This window comes from Pseudophryne corroboree, chromosome 7, assembly GCF_028390025.1.
Source record: "Pseudophryne corroboree isolate aPseCor3 chromosome 7, aPseCor3.hap2, whole genome shotgun sequence".
Classification (NCBI taxonomy): Eukaryota; Metazoa; Chordata; class Amphibia; order Anura; family Myobatrachidae; genus Pseudophryne; species Pseudophryne corroboree.
The window spans coordinates 168,058,229-168,079,227 of NC_086450.1; the positions used below are offsets into that span (position 1 = coordinate 168,058,229).

At 45.4% G+C, this 20,999-nt stretch overlaps 1 protein-coding gene and 1 non-coding gene across 2 annotated transcripts in view; both read right to left on the bottom strand.

Moving 5' to 3' along the window:
* The window catches only part of MMADHC (metabolism of cobalamin associated D), a 209,440-nt gene that overhangs the window by 64,310 nt on the left and 124,131 nt on the right, over positions 1 to 20,999 (bottom strand). Inside the window, exon 6 of the mRNA XM_063933753.1 lies at positions 10,271 to 10,401. Within this exon, the coding sequence (XP_063789823.1) occupies positions 10,271 to 10,401 (131 nt within the window). The remainder of the gene's footprint in view (positions 1 to 10,270; positions 10,402 to 20,999) is intronic.
* LOC134946706 (U2 spliceosomal RNA) lies at positions 152 to 344 on the bottom strand. Its single transcript, XR_010182325.1, has one exon. It is a non-coding gene; the product is annotated as a U2 spliceosomal RNA (small nuclear RNA).

Below are 20,999 nucleotides of genomic sequence, written 5' to 3' on the forward strand. Positions count from 1 at the left end.
AAATATACAGTGCATCCGGAAAGTATTCACAGTGCTTCACTTTTTCCACATTTTGTTATGTTACAGACTTATTCCAGAATGGAATAATTTCATTTTTCCCCTCAAAATTCTACACACAACACCCCATAATGACAACATGAAAAAAAAGTTTTGTGATTTTTGTAAATTTATTACAAATAAAAAACAAAGAAATGACATGTACTTCAAGTATTCACAGCCTTTGCCACGAAGCTCAAAATTGAACTCGGGTGCATCCTGTGTACCCCCAGATAGAGGCGAATCAGATATTAAACAGACAAGAACATATACTACACTGATCCTTGCTAAAAAGGCAGAAAAGCGATAGACACTGGTTGTTGCTAAACAACCAGGTCAGTCAATTTACAAACAGCATGGGGAGAATATACAGACTCCAACAGGGCCATAGTGTGAGCGCTGTGAGGCAACAATGTCAACCATCACTGTGGTTTATTTAAAGGGAAGCAACAATATCCTTGACAGAGCAATTGCTAATACAGAACAACAGCTATATAAATATAACTATTTATACAATAAATACTTCTACACCATATGCTAAACATATTCCAACAGCACACTGACATCCCTAGAATATATTGGGGTACCCGTCTGTTTAACACAGCCCCCAGCTCGGCTGCGCGGGAGCGAATGGCGCCAAGGGTCAGCAAGCAATCTCATCTCGATCTGGGCATGAACCCAGGTCCCTGATCCTAAATAATAGTGTAAATTAAGGTCAGAGTCCAGACTGGGATTTGAACCAACTATTTGTGGTTGCTGGACTGTGGTGCTACATGTAGATTCACTGTTTTGATCTAGGCAGGAATATTTAAATATATAGTCCTTGCTGGCACAGGATTTGAACCCAGAGTGCTTGCTTGTTATTCGGTAGCCCTATGCATAACACACCTCTATCAAACAGGTATATTTTTCATTAGACAAGTGGCTGAATGTATGTGCCGCTGAAGCTCGTGCACCTTGCCAGTATTATGTCTTTACAGAGCTTAGCTCCGACTATGCCGGCATAGTGCCTAAATTTAAAACTACCTTTGTGTAAAGGAGTGCAGCACTGTCTCAACATAGGGTCGGCTAACAGCCTTGTGTGTGTACCTCCCTGTTCGCTGGAGAGCCCAGAGAAGTGCCCGAAGCAGCCGCTCCCTGTATCGGAGGTCCCCGGGGCGCATAGTGCGGGAGCGAACTCTCCCTGCACTAGCACTTGTGGGAGGGAAAACTCTCGTTGCGCAGTGTCAGTCCTGGCGGCTCTGTAACAGCACTGCAAAACCCATCGCCTCTTGGTGCCCAGCCTAAATCTGGCCAGTGATACCTTCCACCTAAAACCACTGTAGCTGCGCACAGCTTCAGCGCCGAGGCGGCTCTCCTACCAGCCGTCGTTGACAGTAGCGGCTTGTGCTCTAGGAAGCGGCGTGCGGCTGAAATATTCCAGCTGCACCCGCTTGTATTACTAGGTTGTTGCTTAAGCTGTATGCATATGTGAATCTACAACATCATTTTAACAAGTGATCATCAGTGAGCAATTATCAGAATGACACACAACCTAGGCTATCGGAGCTCTTTCTGCCTGTGAGAGAAATACTGTGCAAGTCAGTGCTTTTTCTCCTGGAGTGCATAGCCGCCAATTTACCCGGAAAACCAAATAACCGGGCCCCGGGCTATACTTACCGTTCGTTGAACTTCAGCCATGCTGCAGGTAACGGCAGGCTGCTTGGGGCTCCATCTCAGCAGGGAACTGCTGGATGCGAGACACCTAGGGACTGATGTCCCTGCAGCCGAGGACTCGGGCTCCAAACCCCGCAGTGTGGGACCGAGCCCCCCTTTGCAGCTCCCACGTATCGGGCAGACAGGGGCAAACTGCCAGACTGCTGAAGTTTGAAAAGTCATAAATTAAAGATATCTCTGGAGCTCCAGGAGGAAGTAACCGGCTCTTCTGGGCACATTTGTAAAACTGGTCTGGAGAAGGGTATAGAGGGGTAGGAGCCAGTCACACACAAAAAATTAAAGTGCCGGCTCGCCTGATCACACCATCTATACCCATGGTATTCTACTCCAGCGTCCCCTATGGATGATAAGAGAAATAATGACACTAAGTGGAGAAATGTAAGAATGTCAGGATTTTACCCAGACTGATAAATGTATTTATTTATGCGTCCTATTAGAATGTAGCTTTACAGTTTGCTTTTAGTTTAATAGTAAAATAGACCATAATCTGCAATTATCTATAGTATATGGTACATTATACCTACCTCTCCAGTAGCCTACCATATCTCCATATATATGAACAGTTATCCTACAGGCAACTGTATGAAGAATCTGACATCAAGTTTGACATGAGCAGCACAAACGAATGACGCGCCAAAGGAAACAGACCATAACGTTTACAGATAGAATAGAGCTACATTTGGTAAACAGATCCTTATGGATTGTGCATGTTTGACTGCATTGAAAAAAAAAAGTCTACATAGGTGGAGGCAGCAATGTTATGGGATGACTTCAGGAGAACACAGCCTATGAATAAGTCTCAACTGTGTAGAAACTTTTTAACATCCTTTCCAGAGTGCTGTCCAAATATGGTCACTTACTAAACACTTTACACTCTTCTGAAGTAGACGGGGCCTTAATAAATTAGTATTATTATTCTATGCAAATAGAATCATGGAAGTGCAAACAGTGGGGCAGATATATGTTTAGATGGGTGGGTTATATTGTTTCTGTGCAGAGTAAATACTGGCTGCTTTATTTTTACACTGCAATTTAGATTTCAGTTTGAACACACCCCACCCAAATCTAACTCTCTCTGCACATGTTATATCTACCCCCCCCCCCCCCCTTCAGTGCACATGGTTTTGCCCATTAGCCAACACATTTGCTGCTGCGATCAACTCTGAATTAGGCCCCCAATTCATAGGACTAAAAATAAGAATTTACTCACCGGTAATTCTATTTCTCGTAGTCCGTAGTGGATGCTGGGTATTCCGTAAGGACCATGGGGTATAGACGGGCTCCGCAGGAGACTGGGCACTCTTAAAAGAAAGATTAGGTACTATATCTGGTGTGCACTGGCTCCTCCCTCTATGCCCCTCCTCCAGACCTCAGTTAGGGAAACTGTGCCCGGAAGAGCTGACATTACTAGGAAAGGATTTGGAATCCAGGGTAAGACTCATACCAGCCACACCAATCACACCGTACAACTCGTGATAACTATACCCAGTTAACAGTATGAACAATAACTGAGCCTCTCTCAACAGATGGCTCATACAATAACCCTTTAGTTAAGCAATAACTATATACATGTATTGCAGAGAGTCCGCACTTGGAACGGGCTCCCAGCATCCACTATGGACTACGAGAAATAGAATTACCGGTGAGTAAATTCTTATTTTCTCTGACGTCCTAGTGGATGCTGGGTACTCCGTAAGGACCATGGGGATTATACCAAAGCTCCCAAACGGGCGGGAGAGTGCGGATGACTCTGCAGCACCGAATGAGCAAACTCAAGGTCCTCCTCAGCCAGGGTATCAAACTTGTAGAATTTTGCAAAAGTGTTTGAACCCGACCAAGTAGCAGCTCGGCAAAGTTGTAAAGCCGAGACCCCTCGGGCAGCCGCCCAAGAAGAGCCCACCTTCCTCGTGGAATGGGCTTTTACTGATTTAGGATGCGGCAGTCCAGCCGCAGAATGTGCAAGCTGAATCGTGCTACAGATCCAGCGAGCAATAGTCTGCTTTGAAGCAGGAGCACCCAGCTTGTTGGGTGCATGCAGGATAAATAGCGAGTCAGTTTTTCTGACTCTAGCCGTCCTGGAAACAAAGTTTCAGGGCCCGGACTACGTCCAGCAACTTGGAATCATCCAAGTCCCTAGTAGCCGCAGGCACCACAATAGGTTGGTTCAAATGAAACGATGATACCACCTTAGGGAGAAATTGGGGACGAGTCCTCCATTCTGCCCTTTCCATATGGAAGATCAGATATGGGCTTTTACATGACAAAGCCGCCAATTCTGACACACGCCTAGTCCAAGCTAAGGCCAAAAGCATGACCACTTTCCACGTGAGATATTTTAGCCCCACGGTCTTAAGTGGCTCAAACCAGTGGGATTTTAGGAAATCCAACACAACGTTGAGATCCCAAGGTGCCACTGGAGGCACAAAAGGGGCTGAATATGCAGCACCCCTGTAACAACGTCCGAACTTCAGGCAGTGAAGCCAGTTCTTTTTGAGAGAAAAAGGGATAGGGCCGAAATCTTGGCCTTTATGGATCCTAATTTTAGGCCCATAGTCACTCCTGACTGTAGGAAGTGCAGGAATCGACCCCCCTGGAATTCCTCTGTAGGGCCTTCCCGGCCACACACCAAGCAACCTATTTTCGCCATATACAGTGAAAAAGTCTTGCTGTCACGTCTTTCCTAGCCTTTATCAGCGTAGGAATAACTGCATCCGGAATGCCCTTTTCCGCTAGGATCTGGCGTTCAACCGCCATGCCGTCCAACGCAGCCGCGGTAAGTCTTGGATCAGACAGGGTCCCTGTTGCAACATGTCCTGACTGAGAGGCAGAGGCCATGGGTCCTCTGAGAGCATTTCTTGCAGTTCCGGGTACCGAGTCCTTCTTGGCCAATCCGGAGCAAAGAATATTGTTCACACTCCTCCGTTTATTACAATTCTCAGCCCTTGGGTCTGAGAGGAAGAGGAGGGAATATATAGACCGACTGGAACACCCACGGTGTCACTAGTGCGACCACAGCTATCGCCTGAGAGTCCCTTGACCCAGCGTAAAACCTTTTTTTATCTTTTTATTGAGGTGGGACGCCATGTAGTCCACCTGAGGCAGTTTCCATCAATTTGCAAAACTGCGTGAAGACTTCCTGATGAAGTCACCACTTTCCCGGGTGGAGGTCGTGTCCACTCCCGGAATGAACACTGCTGACAGTGCGCTTACTTGATTCTCCGCCCAGCGAAGAATTCTGGTGGCTTCTACCCTCGCCACCCTGCTCCTTGTGCCGCCCTGGCGGTTTACATGAGCCCCTGCGGTCTGACTGGATCAGAACCGGTTGGTCGCGAAGCAGGAACTCCGCTTGACTTAGGGCGTTGTATATGGCCCTTAGTTCCAGGATATTGATGTGAAGGCAAGTCTGTTGGCTTGACCACAAACCTTGGAATTTTCTTCCATGTGTAACTGCCCCCCCACCCTCGGAGGCTTGCATCCGTGGTCACCAGGACCCAGTCCTGAATGCCGAATCTGCGGCCCTGAGAAGGTGAGCACTCCGCAGCCACCACAGGAGAGACACCCTGGCCCTGGGGGATAGGGTGATTAACCGATGCATCTGAAGATGTGATCCGGACCACTTGTCCAGTAAGTTCCATTGTCCTTGCATGGAACCAGCCGAAGGGGATGGCCTCGTATGATGCCATCATCCTTCCCAGGACTCGAGTGCAGTGATGCACTGACACCTGTTTTGGTTTTCAATAGATTCCTGACCAGTGTCATGAGCTCCTGAGCTCTCTCTATCGGGAGATAAACCCTCTTCTGGTCTGTGTCTAGGATCATGCCTAGGCGAGGCAGATGAGCTGTAGGAACCAACTGCGACTTCGGAATATATAGAATCCAGTCGTGTTGCCGTTTCACTTCCAGAGAAGGTGATACGCTGTCCAGCAACTGCTCTCTTGATCTCGCTTTTATGAGGAGATCATCCAAGTATGTGATAATAGTGACACCTTGCTTCCGCAGGAGCACCATCATATCCGCCATTACCTTGGTGAAATTGGTAATGACAATCCCGTACCGCAATTCTGAGGTACGCCTGATGAGGTGGATAAATGGGGACACGAAGGTATGCATCCCTTATGTCCCAATTCATTTCAGGCTTGCAATGACCGCTCTTAGCGATTCCATCTTGAACCTGAACCTTTTCATTTTAATTCAATATGGGTCTAACCGAACCGTCTGGTTTCGGGATTATAACATGGTCGAATAATAACACCCTCTTGTTGAAGGAAGGGGACCCTTGACCACCACCTGTTGAAGATACAATTTACGAATTGCACTGGCTCCCTCTCTTGGGGGGAAGCCCGCCGGGTCCTCGGTGAGGGGGCATCTTCTCACAGTCCAGCCTGTATCCCTGCGATACAATTTATATTGCCCAGGGATCTAACAGGGAGTGAACCCACTTGTGGCTGAACTTACGAAGGCGTGTCCCCACCGGGTCTAGCTCCGCCTGTGGAGCCCCAGCGACATGCGGTGGATTTTTGTAGAGGCCGGGGAGGACTTCTGTTCCTGGGGACTAGCTGTGTTGTACAGCTTCTTTCCTCTGCCCCCGGCTCTGACAAGAAAGGACGCACCTCAGACTTTCTTGTTTCTTTATTCGAAAAGCTGCATTTAATAATGTCGTGCTTTCCTAGGCTGTGCAGGAATATAAGGCAAAATATCAGAATTACCAGCTATAGCTGTGGAGACCAGGCCCGAGAACCTTTCTCCACACAATCCTCAGCCTTCCATATGCCTCTTAAGTCGGCATCATCTGTCCAATGTATATTCTACAGGACACGTCAAGCAGAAATCGACATAGCTTTTGTCTCTAGGACCCAGTATACTCGTGTCCCTTTCGGCATGCTTTATAATGATATATCTATCACTTAAGACAGCATCTTAAAATATTTATATGCATACTAGGGTCTCAATCTCTGCTGATAAGGTACCTGTCCACGCTGCCACAGCGCTATAAACCCATGCCGACACAATCGCCGGTCTGGGTAGTATACTAGAATGTGCACACTATCTGCAGGATCCCTGAGAATAGCTAGTGCAAACAGGACACCCAAGGGGAAGATTCTCAACACATCCTGGCCCTAGTGGGGAAAGGATACAGCCTGAGAATTCTCTTGTGGGAAGCTGCCGTCTCTTGTCTGGAGATTCCCGCTCTTTTTCCTCATGAGAGGAGGGAAATTTACCTCAGCATTCTTCCCCTTAACTGGTGTACTCTCGTGTCAGGGACAGATGAGTCATCAGTGATATGCAAATCATCTTTTATTCCAATAATCATATATTGAATATCTTTTAGCCCTCTTGGCTGTAACTTTGCATTATCGTAGTCGACAGTGGAGTTAAACTCCGTGTCGATACTTTGTTATTTTGGATAGTGAGCATAGAGAGACTCTGAAGGACTCTGACATAGGGACAGACCAGGGTAGATTTCCTTTCTGTTCCCTAACCTTTTGTGCAATAATTTTACCTCAGCACTTACACATATCCAAACAGGTGTCGGCGTTGTTGACGGAGACACCCTCCCACACACTTATCCGCTCTATCACCTCCTTAGAGGAGCCTTTTACCTCAGACATGTCGACACACGCGTACCGACACCACACACACAGGGGATACTCTATTTGAAGACCGTTCCCCCACCAGGCCCTTTGGAGAGACAGAGAGAGAGTATGCCAGCACACACCACAGCGCTATAGAATACAGGGATGTACACTATACTGAGTGATTTTTCCCCTATAGCAGCTTATATACACAGTTTTGCGCCTAAATTTATGTGCCCCCTCTCTCTTTTTTACCCTTTGTGTACCAGGATACTGCAGGGGAAAGCCTGGGGAGCTTCCTTCCAGCTGAGCTGTGAAGAGAAAATGGCGCCGGTGTGCTGAGGAAGAAGGCCCGGCCCCCTCAGCGACGGGCTTCTGTCCTTTTATGTACTTTAATGGCGGGGGTTAATGCACATATACAGTTTATCAGACTGTATTATGTGCTTTTCGCCAAGTAAGGTAATCTAATTGCTGCCCAGGGCGCCCCCCCCCAGCGCCCTGCACCCATCAGTGACCGGAGTGTGTGGTGTGCTAAGGGAGCAATGGCGCACAGCTGCAGTGCTGTGCGCTACCTTAATGAAGACCGGAGTCTTCAGCCGCCGATTTTCAACTTCTCTTCGTTCTTCTGGCTCTGCAAGGGGGACGGCGGCGCGGCTTCGGGACCGGACGACCGAGGACTGGGCCTGTGTTCGATCCCTCTGGAGCTAATGGTGTCCAGTAGCCTTAGAAGCCCAAGCTAGCTGCAAGCAGGTAGGTTCGCTTCTCTCCCCTCAGTCCCACGTAGCAGTGAGTCTGTTGCCAGCAGATCTCACTGAAAATAAAAAACCTAACAAATACTTTCTTTTCTAGGAAGCTCAGGAGAGCCCCTAGGGTGCATCCAGCTCTGGCCGGGCACAGATACTAACTGAGGTCTGGAGGAGGGGCATAGAGGGAGGAGCCAGTGCACACCAGATATAGTACCTAATCTTTCTTTTAAGAGTGCCCAGTCTCCTGCGGAGCCCGTCTATACCCCATGGTCCTTACGGAGTAACCAGCATCCACTAGGACGTCAGAGAAATGGGCAATCCTCAAACCACAAATATACGACTGTGGCTAGAATGGGGCTAAATGTGAACCTTTACTAATATTATTTCAGCTTATTGTATATATTAAATGTGTATTATTGTATATTTATTGCATTGTATTGTATTTACCACAAGAAATATTTTTATTTAAAATTATTGTTTTTGTCATATCTGCACAGTACTTTTATTTTCACAACTGTTGTGTGTTTACTGTAGGACCTGTTTAATGCTGGGTACAAACTAGACGATACACTCCATGCGAGATATAGTCAGTGTTTTCCCATGACATCCCTGAGCATCATTAACGATATTATGCGTACACAGTGGACGGTATTACAAACAATATCGCTCAAAAGGGTGAAAATGAGCAATATCCTTTAAAATATTACCTAGTGTGTACCCAGCTTAAGAGAGAGACAATCCAGTGGTCAGGCTCACTATCAACAAACTTGCTAAGGTGTTTACCAGCTCAATCATCAAATACAACCTAACCAATGTTTATGCTTTAAAATACATTATATTAAATCCTTCATTATTATAACCTTTACCTACAGTAGTATTCATGTTAGGTTCATTTACGAGGGGCCACACCCTGCCCTTACTCTGAGCACTATGTAAGATCCTATTAACCACCTGACGATTTTCCCCTTCAAAAGCGTTAACATTGTTTTTTAAAATGTATTTTATTTAATAAAGTTGAAAAAGTATTTAAAATATTTAAACATTATATTATGCACATCTGCAGAACGGATCTCCTCGTAAAAAATGGGGGGGACAGGGTGGGACAGCGCCTATATATATATATATATATATATATATATACATACACACACACAGGAGAGAAGTAAATGATTGGCACAATATGTATAGAATAACTACATGAGGTGGATATATGTATTGTGCGGGTGTGGACCATTGGGTCGACCCTAACTAGGTTGACAGTAATTACTGTACGTCGACATGAGGTTTTGTTTTTTTTTTACACTTTTTTTATGTCGTTTACACTATAAAATCAGCGGGAACCCCAATTAGTGCCACTGCGTCCCCTTAGTCGCCATGTTCGGGCAAGGTTACTATTCCCAATTGTAAACATGAAATCTGACCATGCCAGTTAAGTGGTTAAAGGTCCTCCTGCTTTAACTGCTCTCTTGCGGTGAACACAGAACGGCAAGCAGGGGATACAGAAGATGAAGCACATCAGCACAGCACGTTACAATGTGGCCATCTACTCTCCATCCCAACAATGTCACTTTCTAGGAGACTCCTCCCTGACCGAACGGCAGCCCAGAGGAAGGACCATAAATCACATCACTGGTGCGGTTCCATATAGTGCTCGGAGGAAGAGTGAAAGTGACAGAACCTGGTAAGTAGTGAGAATCTACTGTATATTTCTCCAGTAAAAGAACAGAAGAACAGCCTTTGCACTGATCCTAGCAACTATCGTACACATTCGTCCTTAAAAAAAGGGAACTACGGATTTCATTTAACCCTCTGCTTAAGTTTGACTTTAAAAGGACACTTATTATGATGAGAGGTGTTCTATAAAGGCGTGTGTGTATAAATAAATGATAGATACATATACTATATACAGGAGAGAAGTAAATGATTGGCACAATATGTATAGAATAACTACATGAGGTGGATATATGTATTGTGCGGGTGTGGACCATTGGGTCGACCCTAACTAGGTTGACAGTAATTACTGTACGTCGACATGAGGTTTTGTTTTTTTTTTACACTTTTTTTATGTCGTTTACACTATAAAATCAGCGGGAACCCCAATTAGTGCCACTGCGTCCCCTTAGTCGCCATGTTCGGGCAAGGTTACTATTCCCAATTGTAAACAAAATTGATATAGATATATTATTTAATTATGTTTACCTTTTCCAGAAGCATGTCCCTCTCAGTATCGACCTCTGCACTCCATGTGGTCATATCATTCTCAGTTTTCTGTGTCACTGTCAGAACCATTAATTTGCTGCCAGGAACTTCAGGAAACATTGAGGTAAAATCTGTAGTTCAGAAAAAAAAAAAAAAAAAAGAAGTGGTTATTCCATCTGGAATAACTAGTACCAAGTAACTTGTCCGTATCAGTAAATTTGTTTAATCAGTCAGAAATACTTCTGCTTAAAAATAAATAAATACGGAAAAAAAAAGAAAGAAAAAAAAAAAAGAATAAGAGTGAGTATGTATGTTCCAGCATAACTCTGGAATGAATGGAGCAATTTACACCAAACTTAGTACACGTGATTTACAATCTGGAAAAAAATACTGTGGGGGTAAGGCACCACTACCACCCCTAGGAGTGGTGGTGGGAAGCGGGTGACATGTAAAAAAACCCATAGTTTTCGGGTTCATGGAGATGAATAGGGACACTCCCGATGCCGTTTAAGTCCAAGTTCAGTCCCCATCAGCATCCGGAAAGTATTCACAGCGCTTCACTTTTTCCACATTTTGTTATGCTACAGCCTTACTCCAAATTGGAATCGATTAACTTTTCCCCCCTCAAAATTGTACACACAATACCCCATGATGACAACATGAAAAAAGTGTTTTGAGATTTTTGCTAATTTATTAAAAATAAAAAGCTAAGACATCACATGTACATAAGTAATCACAGTCTTCGCTCAATTTTTTGCTGATGCACCTCTGGCAGCAATTACAGCCTCATGTCTTTTTGAATATGATGTCACAAGCTTGGCACACCTATCTTTGGGCAGTTTTGCCCATTACTCTTTCCAGCACCACTCAAGCTCCATCAAGTTGGTCTCCAGAGATCTCCATGTTCAATCGGATTCAAGACTGGGCTCTGGCTGGGCCACTCAAGGACATTCACAGAGTTGTCCTGAAGCCACTCCTTTGATATCTTGGCTGTGTGCTTAGGATCGTTGTCCTGCTGAAAGATGAACAGTCGCCCCAGTCTGAGGTCAAGAGAGCTCTGGAGCAGGTTTTCATTCAGGATGTCTCTGAACATCGCTGCATTCATCTTTCCCTCTATCCTGACTAGTGTCCCAGTTCCTGCCGCTGAAAAACATCCCCATAGCACGATACTGTCACCACCATGCTTCACTGTAGGGATAGTATTGGACTGGTGATGAGCGGTGCCTGGTTTCCTCCAAACATGACGCATGGCATTCATGCCAAAGAGTTCAATCTTTGTCTCATCAGACCAGTGAATTTTGTTTATCATGGTCTGAGAGTCCTTCAGGTACATTTTGGCAAACTCCAGGTGGGCTGCCATGTGCTTTTTACTAAGGAGTGGCTTCCGTCTGGCCACTCTACCATACAGGCCTGATTGGTGGATTGCTGCAGAGAGGTTTGTCCTTCTGAAAGGTTCTCCTCTCTCCACAGAGGAATGCTGTAGCTCTGACATAGTGACCATCGGGTTGTTGGTCACCTCCCTGACTAGAGCCTTCTCCCCAGATCGCTCAGTTTAGACGGCCGGCCAGCTCTTGGAAGAGTTCTGGTGGTTCCGAACTTCTTCCATTTACTGATGATGGAGGCCACTGTGCTCATTGGGACATTCAAAGCAGTAGATATTTTTCTGTACCCTTTCCCAGATTTGTGCTTCGAGACAATCCTGTCTCGGAGGTCTACAGACAATTCCTTTGACTTCAGCCTTGGTTTGTCCTCAGACATGCACTGTCAAGTGTGGGACCGTAAATAGATAGGTGTATGCCTTTCCAAATCATGTCCAATCAACCGAACTTGCCACAGGTGGACTCCAATGAAACTGTAGGAACATCAAGGATGATCAGTGGAAACAGGATGCACCGGAGCTCAATTTTGAGCATCATGGCAAAGGCTGTGAATACTTATGTACATGTGATGTCTTCATTTTTAATAAATTAGTGAAAATCTAAAAACAAAACAAAGAAAAAAAACACCTTTTTTTCCACGTTGTTATGGGGTATTGTGTGTCGAATTTGGAGGGGAAAAAATAATGTATTCCATTTTAGAATTAGGCTGTAACATAATGTGGAAAAAGTGAAGCGCTGTGAATACTTTGTGGATGCACTGTAATATTACACACACACACACACACACTGAATACCCGTTCTTCGCTACGGAATTTCAAGTATTCCCGTGCGTATAACTTCTTGGTAAACTAATTAGACTTATAACAGGACATGCTGCGCCCACAGCAGCCAATCTTTGTCAGGCCGCACCTCCGGACGGGCCTTCCTCAGATTAATGCTGTCAAAAGACTGGCGCTGAGGAGAATAATCCGCCTCATTCTCTGCCCCGTCCCGCCTCTGATGCTGCCCTGGTCAGTGCTGTAAATGCTGGACGACAAGCCATGCTCCGCCCGCTATATGTTAAATATGTAAGGTTTGCAGGAATAGGCAGACTCTATTCCAAAGGGCCCTAGGTCTCCTTGCTTAGCTGCTCACTGCCCTGAGGGCTCCTCCTTGGAGATAAAAAAGTAAAGATTTTGCACAACAGTTAAGGTCACTGGGAGATCTGTTGGTACCCTTTACACAGCAGCTAAGCAGTTGCTGACTCAGGCTTTCCTTTAATGAATGTAAGAGTCAAAATTTTTATTCCACCTTTCCTCCTGTTGCTCTCTGAGAGGTTCGGCAATGTTTAGTTCAAGTGACAGGTTAACCTCTGATAACTGAGACCCTATTCATTCCTGACTGGAAATAGGGTGGTTAAGTGTATGTATGTACGTACGTACCTACGTACGTATACACATATATACACACACACACACACACACACACACACACACACACACACTATATGGACTAATGTATTTGACCACACGTCAATTATTTAATTTGGCTGTGTCAGTCAGACCCGCTGCCACAGTTGTATAAAATGAGCACTTAGCCATGCAGTCTCCATTTGCAAACATTTGTGATACAAAATGGGTCATTCCGAAGAGCTCAGTGACTTCAAGTGTGGTACTGTGATAGAAAGCCTCCTTCACAATGATACGGTTTGTGAAATTTCATCCCTGTTGGTGGTAATTCCATGGTCAACTGTAAGGGATATTATTAGAAAGTGGAAGTGTTTAGGAACAGCATCAAAGATAACAGAGCAGGGTCAACGACTGCTAAAGGTGCATGGTGCACAATAGTCACCAACGTTCTGCTAATTCCATAGCTGCAGAGTTCCGAACTTCCACTGGCATGAATGTAAACATAAAAACTGTAAAATATATTTGTACGTATGTTCTTCATAGGCTAATACATGCCTTGATGGATCTGGACCGAACTTAAATACTGGCGGGATTTAAAGTGAAAAAAAATAAAAAAATCCATCCCTTGCAGAGCCAGGGTCCCACTCACGAAAATGCATATAGAAAATGCATTGGTCAGTTTGTGTGTCTGTCTGTCCAGTTTGTCCGTGAGGTCATGCTGTGATGTCATAATGGCAGCAAATGCCTATTCCAGGACTTTGCTGCCCCGTCTCATACTTCCCCGTAGTCCTGGCAGCACACAGCTCACCAGCAGTAGGCAATATCACCAGACAAGCTATTCACATAAGGTTAGTGACTGAACAAAGATAAGGGCAGTTTACTGCAATGCGGCGGCAGCAGACGTGGAGCATGACTAACGAGAGTCAGAGGACAATAGAAATTATTGACAGTTACACATACCCTTCATTATCTAACTTAAAATACTGTCAGGGTTTCAGTTAAAAAAAATCTACCCCTTTCAGGGTCATATATATCTGCACTCTGTGACAAAGTGATACCCCCCAGTTCTCTGTGGCTGCTGGTGAAGGTCCTGCCCCCAGCTCTTGGTGCCATACAGTGAAAGACAGAGTGCCATGTGTATAGATTTGATAGATTCAGCAGCAGCTCAGTACAACCTTAACCCTGTTTAGGTCACCATGTATTACTACTCTTTGCTTCCAGAAGACACAATCGCAAACTAGCATTGTCCTTATGTGTACAGAGCAGCAGTAAAATCTGAAGACATGCACAGTGCTAAAGTGAAAATATCACATCAAAACTGCAGCCACCTATTACTTTAGAATCTTTTTGTAAAATGCTGTGCATATGAACACGTCTCACTTTTCCACCTTTTTATCTCCTCTATATATTGGTAGCGTAAAGATGATTTTTAGGAGTGGCTTATTTGTATGATGCGGTTGCCTAGGCAGGGCAAATCATATACTAAATTAAATCTCTTGGTCCGTAGATGTGCACGCGGGTTGCGGTCGTTAGGTCTACAAGCATTGGGTCGACCACTAAAGGTCGACATGCACTAGGTCGACATGGTGTCTAGGTCAACAGGTTCATTAGGTAGACATGTGCAAGGCCGACCTGAGTTTTTCACGATTTTTCTTCATTTTTTGACCTCTCATACTTTACGATCCACGTGGACTACTAATGGGAACGGTAATCTTGCCCAAAGCATGGCGAGCAAAGCAAGGCAGGCAAGGAGATGTGGTGCACTAACTGGGGTTCCCCGTCACTCTACAAAAAAAGCAACACAAAAAAAAAAATATAAAAACCCATGTCGACCTTTTGACCTTGCACATGTCGACCTAACGACCCTGGCAACCCAACGACCCATACCCAGTTATATTGGCAGCGTAATTGGTTCTTTCCAAGTTATGTGGCAAAACGTCCACCAGCCAATTACAATGCATCACCATTGAGCTCTTTGAAAACATGGCAGTTGGTCAACTCTGCCTGTGCACCTGCCAGGTGAGCTGGACCATGTGACCTGCCGGGTCACATGGTTATGTGCAGCCACCCACTAAGCAGGGATACTATGAGATATCAACCCTTAAGGGGGTGAAAAGGGTGAAAATGTTCCACATAGCAAACCTTTTCCCGCTTGAAAACGGGCACATCAGCTAGTATTAAATAAACAACTCAAATTGGCTTTTATGTTGCAAAATAATCTCTATAATAAACTCTTTGGTAGAATTAATACATACATAGTAATCCCTTTAGAATATACCATAATAAATGACACTTTTACTCATCTGAACAAATAGGTACAACAGAACAGCAATTTTTTTTTATTTGTTTAAATAAAACCAATTAATGCAAAAACGTCCAATAAACTCTGACTGGGAAATTCTTTAACACTGGCTCAACTCAACATCAGTAACTGAAATCCTGGGGTGCTCAACTCATCTGTCGCCAGACATTGAATAGACCAGAGAATTTAAGAACCAGTTTTTCCTAGTCCACCACTAGAGGGAGCCATTGGTGCCGTATAATCATGAAATTGCCATCATTTATTTTTTATTTATTAACAGTTTTATATAGCGCAGCAAATTCCACTGTGCTTTACAATTGGAAATAACAGTGCTAGAACAAAACATCATTGAAATTTTGTTGTTATTTTACAGATTGAAATTATTAATATGTTTCGTGGTAAAGAAATATAAATTGTCCAGCACATTTCTGCCTGCCATTACTATAATACAGAATATTATTCAGCATATTTATTTCTGCCATTACTATAATACAGAATATTGTTCGACACATTTATTTCTGCCATTACTATATATCCAGTAATTGACAACATTGAGAAAGGACTGCGCATTAGTATAAAAACAGGATTTTAATTACCTACCGGTAAATCCTTTTTTCCTAGTCCGTAGAGGATGCTGGGGTCCATTTCATGACCATGGGGTATAGACGGTTCCGCAGGAGCCATGGGCACTTTAAGACTTTTCAAGGGTGTGAACTGGCTCCTCCCTCTATGCCCCTCCTCCAGACCTCAGTTATAGGAACTGTGCCCAGGGAGACGGACATTTCGAGGAAAGGATTTACTTTTATACTAATGGTGAGATTCATACCAGCTCACACCTCAACCATGCCGCACAACATGCCATTCAACATAACACACGCCAACAGGCATGAACCATTTAGAGAAACATGCTGAAAACAAATGTAACACACTTGTGTAACTAACTGAACAAAACTGCAGGTAAAGTACGCACTGGGTCGGGCGCCCAGCATCCTCTATGGACTAGGAGAAAAGGATTTACCGGTAGGAATTAAAATCCTGTTTTCTCATACGTCCTAGAGGATGCTGGGGTCCATTTCATGACCATGGGGTTTATATTAAAACTCCAGTACGGGCGGGAGAGTGCGGATGAGCCTGCAGCACCGATTGACCAAACTTGAGGTCCTCATCGGCCAAAGTGTCAAACTTATAAAATTTAGCAAAAGTGTTTGACCCTGACCAAGTAGCTGCTCGGCAACATTGCAATGCCGAGACCCCCCGGGCAGCCGCCCAGGACGAACCCACCTTCCTAGTAGAATGGGCCTTCACAGACTTCGGCAACGGCAAACCAGCCGAAGAATGAGCGTGCTGAATCGTACCTCTGATCTAGCGCGCAATGGTCTACTTGGAAGCATACAGGACAAACAAAGCCTCTGTTTTCCGTATCCGAGCTGTTCTAGCGACATAAGTCTTCAAAGCCCTAACCACATCTAGAGACTTTGACTCAGTGAACGTGTCAGTAGCCACTGGCACCACAATAGGTTGGTTTATATGGAAAGACGAAACCACCTTTGGAAGAAATTGTTGACGAGTTCTTAACTCTGCCCTATCTTCATGAAAGATCAGGTAAGGGCTCTTGTGAGACAAGGCCCCCAACTCAGACACCCGCCTTGCGGATGCCAAGGCCAAAAGCATCACCACTTTCCAAGTGAGAAACTTCAATTCTATCTCCTGCAGAGTTTCAAACCAATCTGATTGAAGGAACTGCAACACCACATTAAAGGTTCCATGGTGTCACTGGAGGCACAAATGGAGGCTGGATGTGCAGAACCCCTTTCACGAACGTCTGAACTTCTGGAAAGGAGGCCAATTGTTTTTGAAAGAAAACTGATCAGGCCGAAATCTGGACCTTGATTGACCCCAATCTTAGGCCCGCATCCACACCAGCCTGCAAAAAATGGAGAAAACGTCCCAACTCAAACTCTTCCGTAGGAGCCTTCTTGGATTCACACCAAGACACATTTTCTCCAAATACGGTGGTAATGTTTAGACGTTACTCCTTTCCTGGCCTGAACAAGAGTGGGGATGACTTCCTTGGGCATACCCTTTCGGGCTAGGATCCGGCGCTCAACAGCCATGCCGTCAAACGTAGCCGCGGTACGTCTTGATACACACGCGACCCCTGCTGTAGTAGGTCTTCTCGAGGAGGAAGAGGCCGAGGATCTTCTATGAGCAACTCCTGAAGATCTGGATATCAAGCCCTCGGCCAGTCTGGGGCAATGAAGATTGCTCGAACTCTTGTTCTTATTATTTTGAGAACTTTTGGAATCAGTGGAAGTGGAGGGAAAACATATACCGACTGAAACACCCACTGGGTCACCAGTGCATCCACTGCTATTGCTTGAGGGTCTCTCGACCTGGAACAATATCTATGAAGCTTCTTGTTTAAACGAGATGCCATCATGTCTACTTGAGGAACTCCCCAAAGACTTGTCACCTCTGCGAAGACTTCTTGGTGGAGGCCCCACTCTCTTGTATGGAGATCGTGTCTGCTGAGGAAGTCTGCTTCCCAGTTGTCCACTCCCGGAATGAAAATTGCTGACAGAGCTCTTACATGTCTTTCTGCCCAGAGGAGAATCCTTGTCACCTCTGCCATTGCCGCTTTGCTTTTCGTTCCGCCTTGCCTGTTTATGTACGCGACTGCTGTTACATTATCCGACTGGATCTGCACGGGATGATCTTGAAGAAGATGTACCGCTTGTAGAAGGCCATTGTAAATGGCTCTTAATTCCAGAACGTTTATGTTAAGGCAGGCTTCCTGACTTGACCATTTTCCTTGGAAGCTTTCCCCATGTGTAACAGCTCCCCAGCCTCGGAGACTTGTATCCGTGGTTATTAGGACCCAGTCGTTAATCCCAAACCTGCGTCCCTCTAGTAGGTGAGAACTGTGTAGCCACCACAGGAGCGAAATCCTGGCTTTGGGGGACAGGATTATTCCGGTGCATGTGTAGGTGGGATCCGGACCACTTGTCCAACAGGTCCCACTGGACTACTCTGGCATGAAATCGGCCAAACTGTATGGCCTCGGAGGGCCACTACCATTTTCCCCAACAACCGAATGCATTGATGGATTGACACGCTTGTTGGTTTCAATATTTGTTTGACCATTTTCTGGATTTCCAGAGCCTTTTCCACTGGAAGAAATACTCTCCGTACTTCTGTGTCCAGAATCATCCCTAAAAAGGACAACCTTGTCGTCGGTTACAACTGCGACTTTGGAAAATTCATGATCCAACCGTGTTGGAGTATTGACAGGGAGTGCGATGTTCTGCACCAACTGTTCCCTGGATCTCGCTTTTATCAGGAGATCGTCCAGATAAGGATTATATTGACTCCTTTTTGACGAAGGAGGACCATCATCTCCGCCATCACCTTGGTGAATACCCTCGGTGCCGTGGAGAGTCCGAACGGCAACGTCTGGAACTGGTAATGGCAATCCTGTACTGCGAATCTCAGATAAGCTTGGTGAGGAGGATAAATGGGAACATGCAAGTAAGCATCCTTTATGTCTACTGACACCATGAAGTCCCCCTCCTCCAGACTGGAAATCACTACCCTCAGGGATTCCATCTTGAACTTGAATCTTTTCAGGTAGAGATTCAGATTTTTCAGGTTTAAAATCGGTCTGACCGAGCCGTACAGCTTCGGAACTACGAAGAGGCTTGAATAAAAACCTTCTCCTTGCTGTGACAAGGGTACCAGGACAATGACCTGATCCTGACATAATTTTGAATTGCTGTTGTTACTGCCTCTCTTTCTGGAAGAGAAGCTGGCAAGGTCGATTTGAAAAATCGGCATGGGGGGGGGGGGGGGGGGGGAGAGACGCCTTGAAACTCTAGTTTGTACCCATGGGACACTATTTGTGGTCCAGGCCAGATTGAATCCAGATTTGACTGAAAAGTTTCAGACGTGCTCCCACCCGAGCGGACTCCCGCGAGGGAGCCCCATCATCATGCTGCAGATTTGGCAGAAGCAGGGGTGGACTTCTGCTCCTGCGATCCGGGAGACGCTGCGGATTTCTTTCCTTTCCCCATTCCCCTACCTGCAAAAAAGGGGGAACCTTTGGCCTTTTTGTATTTGTTGGTCGAAAGGACTGCATGTGAGAGTGATGTCTTTTTTGCCGGTGTAGGAGCATAAGGCAAGAATGTCGACTTACCTGTGGTAGCCGCCAAGACTAACACATCCAGCCCATCACCAAACAAGGCCTCACCTTTATATGGGAGAGCCTCCATATTTCTTTTGGAACCTGCATCAGCATTCCACTGGCGAATCCACAACGCCCTCCGAGCCGATACTGCAATGGTAGCGGTTCTTGATCCCAAGAGACCAATATATTTCACGGTTTCTAGTACGTATGCAGCAGCATCTTGGATATGACCCAACGTTAGGAGTATCTCGTCTCCATCTATTGTGTCAATGTCTAATGACAAGTTTTCTGACCACTTCTCAATAGCACTACTCACCCACGCACAGACAATGGTAGGCCTGAGTAGTGTACCATTGGCCACATCAATAGATCACCTCACTCACTTGCGCCTGTCGGCTCCTTAAGTGAAGCCATTCCAGGCGCAGAGAGAAACTCTTTTATGACAGGGCCCTGTCTAAAATGCGGGGCGACTCCCACCTTTTGGAAAAAGGTAAGCTGCCTGAATTAATTTTGGGAATCTGAAATTTATTTTCAGGTTAAATCAGACTCCCTCCATGAGACTGTTCAACTCCTGAGGTGGAGGGAAAATTACATTACTTCTTTACTAAAGTAAATCCTCTCCTTGTGGTAAAAGAGGGGCTTCATAACTTCTAACACCACCTTTATAGCTAAAACAGGTTTTGAATGCTTTTTTGCTAATTTAAGACCTATTCCCCTGGAATCACTAGTGTCGACACAGGAAACAGAGTCCGTGTCGGTATCAGTTTGTACTACTTGTGCAAATTTGTATGTGACCCAGAGGGGTCCCTGTGGATGAAAGGCAGAACTATTATCACATCTTCAACAGATTATATTCAGTTTTCTGTATGAGATTCAGTAGTGATTAACACTGTTATGTAATCTTTCACCCAGTCAGGCTCTTGGTGTCATATTACACCTCTGTGTCTCTAACATGTCTTCCACAAAGGAAGAGATTCCCTGCCACAGACATGTCACATGCACAACCACACCACAGACACTCCGGGACTTATAGGGGACAGATTCACAGTAAAATCTGTCAGAGGGACACAGATAGGATTTGCCAGTTCACAACCCAGCGCCAGTAACACAATGTCTGTGAACACAAAATGCCCACTGACATGCAGCGCTTTTATAATGCTAATCACACAAGTATTTAGCACCAAATTCACTGTGGCCCCCCCTGTTTTGCACCCTGATACTTGTTCAGTAGTGGAGGAGGACCAGCATCGTCTCTGCAGCCTGAGGAGAGAGAGAAAATGGCGCTGATCAGTGTGCTGGCTGACTGAGAAGGAAGCTCCACTCTTCAATGGTGTGTTTCTCCTCAGCTTTTATGAGGTCATTATTTATACTGGCGGGGGTAGGACTGTGCCTCAGCAACTTATGCCTCTTATTTATGCCAGTTTCCATAGGTTTCATGCTGCCCATGCTGCCCCCCCTGCACCCTGCAGTGCCTGTG